This window comes from Taudactylus pleione, unplaced genomic scaffold (genome assembly GCF_031769625.1).
Source record: "Taudactylus pleione unplaced genomic scaffold, aTauple2 ptg000128l, whole genome shotgun sequence".
NCBI lineage: Eukaryota > Metazoa > Chordata > Amphibia > Anura > Myobatrachidae > Taudactylus > Taudactylus pleione.
This window is the reverse complement of record NW_028284530.1, coordinates 6405721-6417915: the sequence shown is the minus strand read 5'-3', so window position 1 is coordinate 6417915 and position 12195 is coordinate 6405721. Positions and strand designations below refer to the sequence as shown.

General features: G+C 41.9%; 1 protein-coding gene across 3 annotated transcripts in view; it reads right to left on the bottom strand.

Moving 5' to 3' along the window:
* The window catches only part of VGLL4 (vestigial like family member 4), a 106272-nt gene that overhangs the window by 22022 nt on the left and 72055 nt on the right, over positions 1–12195 (bottom strand). For all 3 annotated transcript variants that reach the window (XM_088472721.1, XM_088472720.1, XM_088472719.1), the window contains one exon: positions 804–993. In XM_088472721.1, coding sequence (XP_088328847.1) covers positions 804–993 — 190 coding nt within the window. The remainder of the gene's footprint in view (positions 1–803; positions 994–12195) is intronic.

Here is a 12195-nt window from a genome sequence, read left to right as displayed (position 1 = left end):
GCACATCTAACACGCTACGTCACAGGCATTTTCCTAATGCCAATAAGTAACCAACCTGATCTATTTCTCAAAATGTTTCCTCAGTCAGCAGAAATGGGCATAAACTAAACATATATAAAATGCCACAAGCGCTAAACACTTAAGAAATAAGTGATGTCACTGGGTGGTGACCTTGAGATGTAACGTGGCACATTAATGCTCAAGTGTCCCACGCTCTCAGAAGTCTCATTGTCACAAGTGTTGTATTCACTAAAGCAGAGGTTCACAAACTTCGTCATTACAGTCTACATTTTAAGGATAACCATGCTTGACCACAGGTGACTTCATTAGCACAATCAATTTGATTTAACCACCTGGGCTTAAGCATGGATATCCTTAAAACCTGGACTGTAATGGCGGAGTTTGGAAACCTACGCACTAAAGATACAGATCTTAAATCTAGTTTCTGAGAAAAGTATTACCTGCTACATACATTTACAGCATAAACAACAGGGCATGCAAAGTTTTACATAACATGAATACATAGAATTTCAAGCATCTATATTAGGTGTAGTGACCTTAAAACAGTCACAATACTAGGTACACTCCAAACAGGCATAATCACATCACAGGGGTGCCCAACTGGTGGGCCGCAGACCAAGGCGCAGACCACAAGGACTGCACAGACTTTTTACTGCATGTCATTGTTATAGTATGGCAGCCACAAGACCAGTAATGTTATAATCCATCTTCATGGAAAATAACTGGATACCACCAGTCTAAGAGACATCAGAATGCATTCCAATATTACAGAAGTTACTTACAAGTGAGGCGGAAACATTCGGCTCATTTTGGAGACGTGGTCATTTTCACAGTCTAGTTCATCATCTCCTTGGTCCATACTGTACTTCCTCTTGCTGGGGCTGATAGGCGGAGGGCCCGTCCGATGATTGGTCAGCGTAGCAGACATGGGAAGAGGCTGCATTCTGGGATCACTCCGTAACGCTGCTTCTCCTGAAGAGACGATAGATAGGTATAGAAGATTTATGTAGGAAGGAAATATTTAAAATTCCAAAAGGTCATATAAATGATTAGACATTTAGTGAAATCTGAAAGTATCCTTTTAGTTATGTGTCACCAGGTCAAACGTCTTAAAAGACAAAAATCCTGACCTCGCAGTAAATGAGAAGCGGTCCAACAAGTATGGAGACCGGGTAACTAATACCGGAGCTGGGCACAGTCTCTCACCACCGCCAACCTTCTACCTACGCTATCTCCTCATAGAGCTCTAGACTTCTCGGGCACGGTGCGTCAGAGAAGTGTTTTTGTTTTTTTTGTAAAGCCCATGGCCGCAGATCATCTTCGGAAGGCAAAGCTCTAGAATGTAGGTTTGGTATTGCTCTGAGGATTTAGTTTATTAACATGTATATCATGGGAATTCCTGTTACACAGCACTGCAGGATGGCAGCTGGCACAGAGAGATTGGAGGGGCCCAGAATACACTAGTGGTCTGGCACAGACAGCAAATTGGAACTTTCCATCCCAAAGATGCAGGAATAATGAATAATCAAACCTTGTACAGCCAGAAGCTTTCCTAGTTTCACCAGGAAGAATCTTGTTTGCCTTTTGTAAAAGCAGCTTCCAGAATAAGGTTTTTTTTTTTTTGTTTAATTTTTCTTGCACAAATGTTTCTACAATGTAACATGCAGGACACAGAGCTGTGCAAGGTAACATGCAGGACACAGAGCTGTGCAATGTAACATGCAGGACACAGAGCTGTGCAAGGTAACATGCAGGACACAGAGCTGTGCAAGGTAACATGCAGGACACAGAGCTGTGCAAGGTAACATGCAGGACACAGAGCTGTGCAAGGTAACATGCAGGACACAGAGCTGTGCAAGGTAACATGCAGGACACAGAGCTGTGCAAGGTAACATGCAGGACACAGAGCTGTGCAAGGTAACATGCAGGACACAGAGCTGTGCAAGGTAACATGCAGGACACAGAGCTGTGCAAGGTAACATGCAGGACACAGAGCTGTGCAAGGTAACATGCAAGACACAGAGCTGTGCAAGGTAACATGCAGGACACAGAGCTGTGCAAGGTAACATGCAGGACACAGAGCTGTGCAAGGTAACATGCAGGACACAGAGCTGTGCAAGGTAACATGCAGGACACAGAGCTGTGCAAGGTAACATGCAGGACACAGAGCTGTGCAAGGTAAAATGCAGGACACAGAGCTGTGCAAGCTAACATGCAGGACACAGAGCTGTGCAAGGTAACATGCAGGACACAGAGCTGTGCAATGTAACATGCAGGACACAGAGCTGTGCTGCATACAATGTGACATGCAGGACACAGAGCTGTGCTGCATACAATGTGACATGCAGGACACAGAGCTGTGCTGCATCAAAACACAGTGGCCTCTAGGAGACCAGACTTTCCACTTCGCAGGTTAGTATGGAAGGCACCTTTGCCTGACATCACAGAAACAGAGGAGGCAAAAAGGAGGGTGAGCTTGCCTTCCATGCACAGTACAAGAGCTCACAACTGCCAGCAGGAGGTTCTCTTAAATGTACTCTCCGGAAATTGCTCTATGGAAGGGAATGAGGATCCCTAGTCCCCAGGATGGAACTGCAGATATGAACCACCCTGATAAAACATCATCCAGCAATAATGGGATATACCACTGCATCTCAAAGTATTACTTTCCTATTCAATTACAGACAACTCTGCCCCTCCCACACTTCTAGGACAGTGTCTTGAAAAGATCTGATACATGATAAGAGCAAGTCTTCGCTACCAGGAACGGCCTACTTTCAGGTAGAGAAGCACCACTCTATCATGCCAATCTGCGGCAGAGGAGTGAGAGAGTATGGCCAATATATGCTTAGTCAAGGATAGAAAGCCCAGCTACGTCACGTATATTGTTCAGCTCAGTCATATTCAGCTTTTAATGTATATTAATGTCAAGCAGCGGCTATAATATCAGTTTCAGGAATTGTCGGATGTAATGTGCTGCATGCAGGGAACAGCAATAGTTCCCTGACCTATCACATAAATGTGTCTATTAAGGTCTCCCTGCTTACACTCAGATGACTCTGGGCCAATTATTAATGCACCATGACTTGTTATGCAATTACACTATACTGTATATCATTGTAGCAGAGCCAGGTAGTGGTGAGAAAACAGCACTTCAATGAACATTATAATAAGATACTTCTGATTTTATAGCAAACATGTTGTGTAGAGTATAATGAAAGGAAAATAATAAAGCAATTGTACAATTGTTTTAGTGTGACCCCAATGTGCACCGTTTCACTGCAATCTAACATATAATAGCTGTTATTAAAGTCCATAAATGTAAATATTCCCCAATTATCCACAGACAGACAGCGGTAGAACGCCTTTAGCAGGTGGTTTATACAGCGTGGAAGAATCCTTGGTTGGTTTTGCAAGTCATAACTTCTGAACGAAGCAACATTAGGCAGCATAAACATGGAAGGATTAACTGTGCCAGGGCTTTGCTCCATTTACCCTACAGTCAGCTAGATGCCAATAGCTTATAACTGGGGTTACGGATCACTATACTGTACAGATCTGAATAAAGGTTAGACAAAGCACGGCAAGGAATCACTGTGACCATGTTCTGCTATGCATATTATCCAACATGTGTGTGCTGACTGAGCTGATCATAGGATAAATTATATTTATTGTATTGCTCTGACGGTGCTCATTTCACTCCACAGAGAGCAGTCCATAAATCCTCTAGGTGCCCATGTAGAGATGCCATATGATTCTATAATATGCATGTGCTCTTAAAATGACATGCTTGGCGCACACAAGATCTGCACTGAGAAATCTAGCAATGGTTGTACAGATCTGTGTGTGGGTAGAGTAGCTTGCTTAATTATAATCGTTTAATCGCTTTTCTGTGCGTACTCAGTATATTGAGTCTAGTGTTCATTCTGGGTAGGGTATGAAATACCAACGGCTTAAAAGCAGTCAGTCCAAATCCCGACCCTGGACGCCTAACACATCATACTTACGAGGCGGCATCGGGATTATATTTAACCCTTCCCCCCCAACCCTAACCTTCCCTTGGGGGTATAAAAAGGAGGTGGGGGGTTAACCCCATATTGTTCCTCAGCCCACTGAATTATACCAGCAACAATATATGAAGAATATTTGGTGATATAAATTCAGAGATATTAGTTGCATGCATTTGCAAATACATGGGAAGCTGATAGGCCACGTCACGGCTTCTCTGTCACTAGCAGTCCCTAACACGAAGGGGTTCACGTCTGGGATGCAGGGCAACCAAAAAAACGTCCAGCCCAGGACCCCCCAGGGCATCACACGAAAATGGAAAAAGAGTGACAGTGCAGTGTAAAGTATAGATGTGTGCGAGTAGTTAATAAGTGTTGAAAAAGGGGTTAATATATATGTGAAAAATTACATGAATAAAAAACAAACATAAAAGGTGATGTGAAAAGTAACTATGTGTATTAAGTGGTGATGCCCTGAGGAGGCCCAGCCAGAGTAGCCTCAGGGGTCCTATGCCCAAACGCTCACCCCTGTGTCCTGGACATGAACCCCTTAGTGTTAGGGACTGCTAGTGACAGAGAAGCCGTGATGTGGCCTAGCAGCCTCCCATGTATTTGCAACTGCATGCAACTAATATCTCTGAATCTCTATTACCATATAGTCTCCATATATTGTTGCTGGTATAATTCAGTGTGCAGAGGAACAATAGGGGGTTAAACCCCCCCTTTTTCTACTTGGTATGACCCCTCCCTTTCATGCACCTGAAAAGTACTACCAGATTGATTGAGCAGCTGCCATTTTTTGTTTGTTATGAGATGCATGAATGCGCCAGCATTATTAGGGCATGCTGGTTCTAGTAGTGCTAGTTGGAGTTCCATGGGGTGACTCCCAGGTAAGTTAGCTCTCAATTTGGATGCATTTATGTACGTGCCTTTATCATGAGGCATTATAATTGGTATATACTACATTTGGGGTGAGCGTTTGGGCCCCTGAGGCTACTCTGGCTGGGCCTCCTCAGGGCATCACCACTTAATACACATAGTTACTTTTCACATCACCTTTTATGTTTGTTTTTTATTCATGTAATTTTTTCACATATATATTAACCCCTTTTTCAACACTTATTAACTACTCGCACACAACTATACTTTACACTGCACTGTCACCCTTTTTCCATTTTCGTGTGATGCCCTGGGGGTGTCCTGGCCTGGACATTTTTTGGGGTGCCCTGTGTCCCGGATGTGAACCCCTTAGTGTTAGGGACTGCTAGTGACAGAGAAGCCGTGAAGTGGCCTAGCAGCTTCCCATGTATTTGCAAATGCATGCAAGTAATATCTCTGAATTTCTATTACCATATAGTCTTCATATACTGTTGCTGGTATAATTAAGTGTGCTGAGGTACAATAGGGGGTTAAACCCCCCCTCCCTTTTCTACTTGGTATGACCCCTCCCTTTCATGCACCTGAAAAGTACTATATGTATGCAGGTTGGGTGGTGCTGGTGCACTACATAGGAGTAAGGGTGGAGGATGAGGTGGGCTAGTGTTGCAGCTTAAGACACTTTTGATTTCCCCAATATCACCAAAGGGAAATATAATAGATATGGTAGTGTGTCTAGTTGATAGCACAACAATATATATATGTTACCAAGAGGATGTAAAAAGTTTGAAAAATAAAACATGAAAATATAATATATATATATATATATATATATATATATATATATATATATATATACACACACATATATATACACAGTCAAATCTGAAATAAAATATGACCAATAGTGTTGTACAACTGGATCAAGTTGAGAAGTACAGACAATGCATAAAATTGGTAATAAAATTAGAATGAATAGAACCAACTTGTCTCAATATGATTGAGAGCAGTTCTGTCTAAAGGCAATGATACTGATACAATGTATAGATAGAAAAGATCACATTTGTTACATGGAATGCTGTAGTTCACAGGATGGTCTTAGTCAGAAAGGTTTGCAACAGTTTGAATTATGGTAGTGGTAGCTACTGAGTGCTGCATTGCATGCAGTGTAGCAAATGTCTGTTAGTGGTGCATGCACCCCTACCTCGTCCTGTTCCAAGTTCCAATTTTGGGACTGTCACGGTTTTAGGGGGAGTTGGGAGATTTCACGGAATGTGGCATAAAAAAAATGGTACTGGTCGCATACTATTTTTTTCTCCATTACCGTAGTCACCCATCAGTCTTGATTTGGATTCTCCTAATGTTGGGAGGTATTATTTAGATCTAATTTGAGACCACTACTTTAATTTACATGTGCCAAGTGAAATAGCTACTTTTCTTAAGCAGAACACACACAAAGATTTTCTGTCCGACCATCCAACTAGTTGATTGGTTGGAATGAAAATCTGGTAAAGTATGAAAGCAAATGACAATCAGCAATTTGCACCCAAATGCCGGAAAATGGACAAAAACTGTGTGTTAAAGGTTTGATCTAAACAATTTGTTCAAACATGTCTGAACGACCATTTCCATCTGTTTTCTGGCATTTAGGAGCAAATTGCTGATCATCAGTTACTCCCATACATTACCAGATTTTCATTCCAACCAATCAACTAGTTAGATGGTTGGATAGAAAATCTTTACGTGTGTATGCAGCATGACTGTTTAATTCAAATGAGAAGAAGAAGCCTGTAAAACACCACTAACATTCTGTGATTTACATCAGTAGCTCACCAGGCCAGCTTTGTGTTGTCAATATACACTGACAGATTGAGGACACCTGTTGTGTTTTGTGACCAATTTATATGTACAAAGCAAATATTTCATGCAAGGAAAGATCAGTGTCCATAAGAGCCAGCTGTACACAAAGGTTGAGCTCCAAATTTGTGCTAGTCTAAAAGGCCCATTAAAATAAATCCCTGTAATTTAAAACAATCCATATGATCTTCATATCTAGACCTATAGCTTTCATTAGATTACTATTGACCAATAGGACACAGATGTAGAATGTCCAAGGGAAAGGATCGAAGTTCATTTTTAAACTAACTTTCAGAACTATTTCACATGGTTTGTTTTTTTTTGACAGATACAAAAGTACATTACCCAGAGAGAAACAGGGAAATATATATTCATTTCCAGAATTGCACAGTTACTTTTATACAATTACTGTAAAGTAGAAAGCCAACACAAAAGTCGCTCAGCATATTCTCCATAGCACTGGGATACCATCTATGCAAGCTGTCTCACCCAGTGTCACAAAAGCTACAGTCTGTGTAGTACACACATGGCCTGGCCACTGTGCAGAGTACACCGCCAGTACAATTATAATGGACCTCTTCCATATAAAACAGCACATAAGCACTTTACTGGAGGTCTGTAATTTTTATTATTTCTTTCATAGAAGTTTCAAACCATGTGAACAATGTATTCATCATCATTTATATAGCATTGCTGCTACCAGATACGCAGCGAGGTACAGAGAGAATATTTGTCATTCACATCAGTCCCTGTCTCACTGGAGCTTAAGGTCTAAATTCAGTAAATTTTTAGTCAGTAGCCATTTAACTTAACAGTTTTGAAGGGATCTGTATGTAATGCCGGGGGCTGAATAGCCGCCGGATCATATACCGACACCAGAAGACCGAAGGAGGGAAATCCGACTAGGGTTGGTAAGGACAATAACCCTCCCCCTCCCTCCCTTAGTGGTGCCTAACCCTAAGCTCCCCCTGTTAGTGTCTAACCCCAAACCTAACTCTCCACCAATTCCCCCTAGAGGCGCCTAACCTCCTCCCCCTTCCCTACCCTAAACTCCCGGGGGGGGGGGGGGCAGCTTTGGGGTTTGCCTAACCCCAAGTCCCCTCGGGGGTCTCTCAACTGATGCATAGAAAGCCCCCCCCCCCCGTGGCTAGAATATGAGACACCCGGTTTACCGCAGTTCGGTATGCCGGGTGTTGGGATTCTGTAGTGGGACTAATTATAGTCGTCGGCATTTCGACGCCTATCTTTAGTCCCATGTTGGGCATGCAGTGTCGGGGATATAGGCGGGCGGGATAGCACCCACCGGTATCCAGACTGCATCCCGTTTTCAAAACTAGAGTACAGTAGCTGGAGAAAAGTCAGACACACAGAGAACATACATACTATGCGCAGATGGGGCCCTGGTTGGATATCAAACTCATGACCCCAGTTCTGTGATGAAGCACTGCTATCCACTGTGCTGCCCCAACAATAATTAGCACAGATAGCTTTTCATATGATTTCCAAAGCTAGACATATTTTCAGTTTCCGGTCATAGATTCCCAAACTGCCGAAGACAAATGTGTTTTTGTTTATCACATTCTGCAACAGTCTGGTAGACATATTCCTCAGCAGGATTTATCCTCCCATTTGTCAAAGGATTATATTTATATATATATATATATATATATATATATATAATTCATTAAAGATTTCTTACTCATTAAAGCTCATCACATCACAGAACCTAAATGATAAGATGATCTCCGATTTATTGGTATTAACTTTTCTGCCGTCTGGTAGAAAAACCATCTTATATTGAAATTCAATCTTGCCATAATATCTGTAGTTACCATGGTGGTGGTGTTGGGGTCCTTCTATCCTCTGGTCACTCCTACCAATTCTTACCTTCTGATCCCTGATCCCTCCCTTTCATTCTTTCCATTAGATGCTCATGATATTTGCCTCTTCCGACTTCTTCCAGTAGCTGCCTTCTTACGTCGTCCCAGCCTTAGATCAAAATTCCTTGATCTCTTTGCTTTCTGGCTCCTAATCTTCAAATGGGCTCTCAAAACCCATTTCTTCCTCAAAGCTTTCCAGCGCTCATCCTAACTCACTACTCCATGCTCCTTCCTCAATATCTAGCCCATCTGGGTAACCCCTGTTTGTCTGCCCTCCCCTTTAGAATGTAAGCTCTCACGAGCAGGGCCCTCTTCCCTCATGTGCTTCTCCTGGTCTTACTTATACTTTAATTCACTGCTAACTCCCCACAACGGCACCTAACACTTGGTTGCTGACACCCTGCTGCATTGTTATGCAGCATTGGTTATAAATCATGTATTTGTCCTGCATTGTTTGTACCGTTAATAACTGTTTTTATTGTGTGCTCATTTCTTTATGTACTTTGTAAGGCGCTGCGGAACCCTTGTGGCGCCATATGAATAAAGTACAGTGACTATGTGAGCAGCTATGTTTGAATTCTGCTTGCAGAGATCTAAGTTGTTAGAAAGGGAAGGCAGAATTACATTTGAAGTGGGCAGGTCAGACAGTCCTAAGGCTGCATAACTGTCTCTGTTCCCAAAAGCAAATCAATAAAAACAGGATTACTAGACAGGGTGTCAGGCAGTGCTGTATCTTTTAAACGTGTTTCTTTATTTTCCAATACAAGTCATGTGGGGCTCTTACCCACTCTAATCTTTTTAGCTAGCATTCGCACATGCAAGTTTTTGAATTGCGGTTGATCAGACTTATCGGCACTGGGCCACTGACTGAAAGAGCTCACTATCAGGCGCAACCAATAAGCTTTTAGGCTAAAAGGCAGCAGGAAATGTGAACATGCTTGCACCTAGCTTTGTTGTTGAAAATCATTTTTTAATTATTATTATTTGAGAAGACATAGCCATTAAACATTTCATACTGAACCATTACAAGAGATAGAAACCAAAGCCCCGACCTTTCACACACGAGTTGCTGTAACCATTCCAAATTCCCAGGAATTTAATGCTCTCAAATAAACATTGAGTAAGACATTAATAGCCAGGAGAATAGATGATCCAAGAGCAAATCATTATATCAGTCTTCAGGGCGGGAACGTCTGCAGTATTAATGTACGTGTGGACGAGGCAGAGTTGCCTCCCATTTAATTTTCTGGAAGAAAGGACGGTAACGGGTGACAATGTGGTGTGCGCAAGATGGCAAACTTTAGGGATGATGTGTAGGGGGGATTGTAAGCTTTTCAGAGCTGGGTGTATGCAGAGATCTACACCAAGTGATGATAATAATGACAGCTAGGAAGCAAAGCATATGCATCGGGGTGCCACTGTCTGTATTTTGACAGCTGACATTCCAACTGCCAGTATTTCTTACCCAACCCGTTTGTATAATGCGTCAATGCACAAAACTGGATATTGAGTAATGTGTCAGATTTGATATCAACTCTTCCATTGTTTCTGTTTTGACAGAATATATGCTGTAGTTAGTTTATTTATTCCACAATTATTTTGAAGTTAGAATGTTGTCTGTTTGTTTTAGTTCACTCTCCCAATAAAGCTGCATACACACACAACGATTTTGTTACCAACGATTTTATGAACGATTTTCAGTCAGATTATCAGTTTTTTAAAGTGTAATGAACGATTTTTTTGAACTACCAACGATTTTTGCATATACCCTTACTGAAAATCGTTCAGTTCACAAGTCTGACTGAACTACAAACATGAACGCGCATGAACGATAATCGTTCGACTCAGAAAGTGAGCGATTTTTTCAAACGATTATTGTTAAACGATATTGTTTAATGATAATCGTTCAAAAAATCGTTGTGTGTGTATGCAGCTTAAGGTGTACGTACAACTGTTACTACTAACTCCATTCTGAGCACTTACTACAACTCACCCCCCCTCCTCTGCTCTGTTAGACAGAAGGTCAAATATAATAACTTAAGAGAATGAGGGTTACATTTAGCTGAATAGAAAGGTAGAGGTCAAGTATCAGAATGGCTTGTCTGATATGTCTGGCGTTCAGAATGGGCTTAAAGAGTTAATACACTACATATTGCACTTTGACGGTTTACTTCTGAGCTTTTGGCCATAAAATCTTTCTAGACAACTGAACTGAAGTGACTAGACCCAGTCTCCTCATATCTAACCCAGCTGTGTCATAAACGGTTTAATAGTTGCGGTAGAATCCCAGCAAGTACATATACTTCCATCTAGGTCCCTCAGTTCCAGGTCTCAGCTCAGCAAACCACAGGTTGCCCTGCACATATTTACAGCTCAAACAGCTTGTAACATGTATTCCATAGTCTTTTAGTCAGCAAGACATAATGATCTAAGCATGTTGAGGCGCGAGGCTTTGCGAGAAGGATTTGGTGCAGAACAGTATACAAAGTTTATTGAAGTGCTGTACATGGCCTGTTAGAACCTGCTAAAAATACCTGACAATCATACGAACTGCAGGGGATTCTGGGAATGTTCACACTGATAAGCATCTAATGAACTGGAAGGCGCTGCTCCTACAGAACAATTATATACTATCCTATCCACCTGAATAGTAATTTACACAGTAATCCAATCCAAGACCATGTACCCAAGATGTTAGTCCAAGTCCATATTTATCAAATGTTCCACCTGTGGAGGCAGACAGACACAACGGAGACAAATGTTTTGGCATCATTGTAGCCAGGAATGGGCAGCATCACTGAGCCATGTGCAGTCACTAGCGCGCCCAGCGATTATTCAAGCCGGGAAGCAGTTTGGGGCGATCTACGTACATCGATAAATGTGACAATTTAACTGCACATCAGTGAAGAGAAGCAGCAAGAGGTATAAAGATATATTGTGAAATGGGGCTGCTTATTCTGAATATAGACTACTGATCATTACTGATGTCTGACACATCAGAACAAACTGATCAAATCTATTTGGGAAAGTATTGCCCGAAATGCTCCAAAAATTATTAAAAAGGTTGACTACACATAAAGGGCGGTATTCAATTGTTATAGCGCGCTCGATATCCCATCTAAAGTGATGGGAGATCGCGGGACGCTATTCAATTGTTGATGTTTTTCACGCTGATCGCGCCCAAAGTGGTCTGGTTTAGGTGCGTAGAACGGCTACCCCCGACCAAAGTGCTAGGCGCGATCGCGAAAAGTGCTGTTTGGGCATCCAAACAGGTCACTTTTCGCCCATTTCAGTGCGCTGCCAGCTGATCGCGCCCAACAGGAGCAACAATTGAATAGCTCCTGTCGGGCGCGTAAAAGGGCAAAACAATTGAATACCGCCCTAAGTGTCTAGAAATACATTTAGATCACACTAATATACACATTCATTACACAAGAACCTTTCAACCCACTTTCCAGAAAGGTATCATATACTAATATCAATCACCCCAGTTTTGTCTGAGGAGAATCTGCTAGACCAAATAGATTTATAAGAAACAAGATAATGAAAGCAAC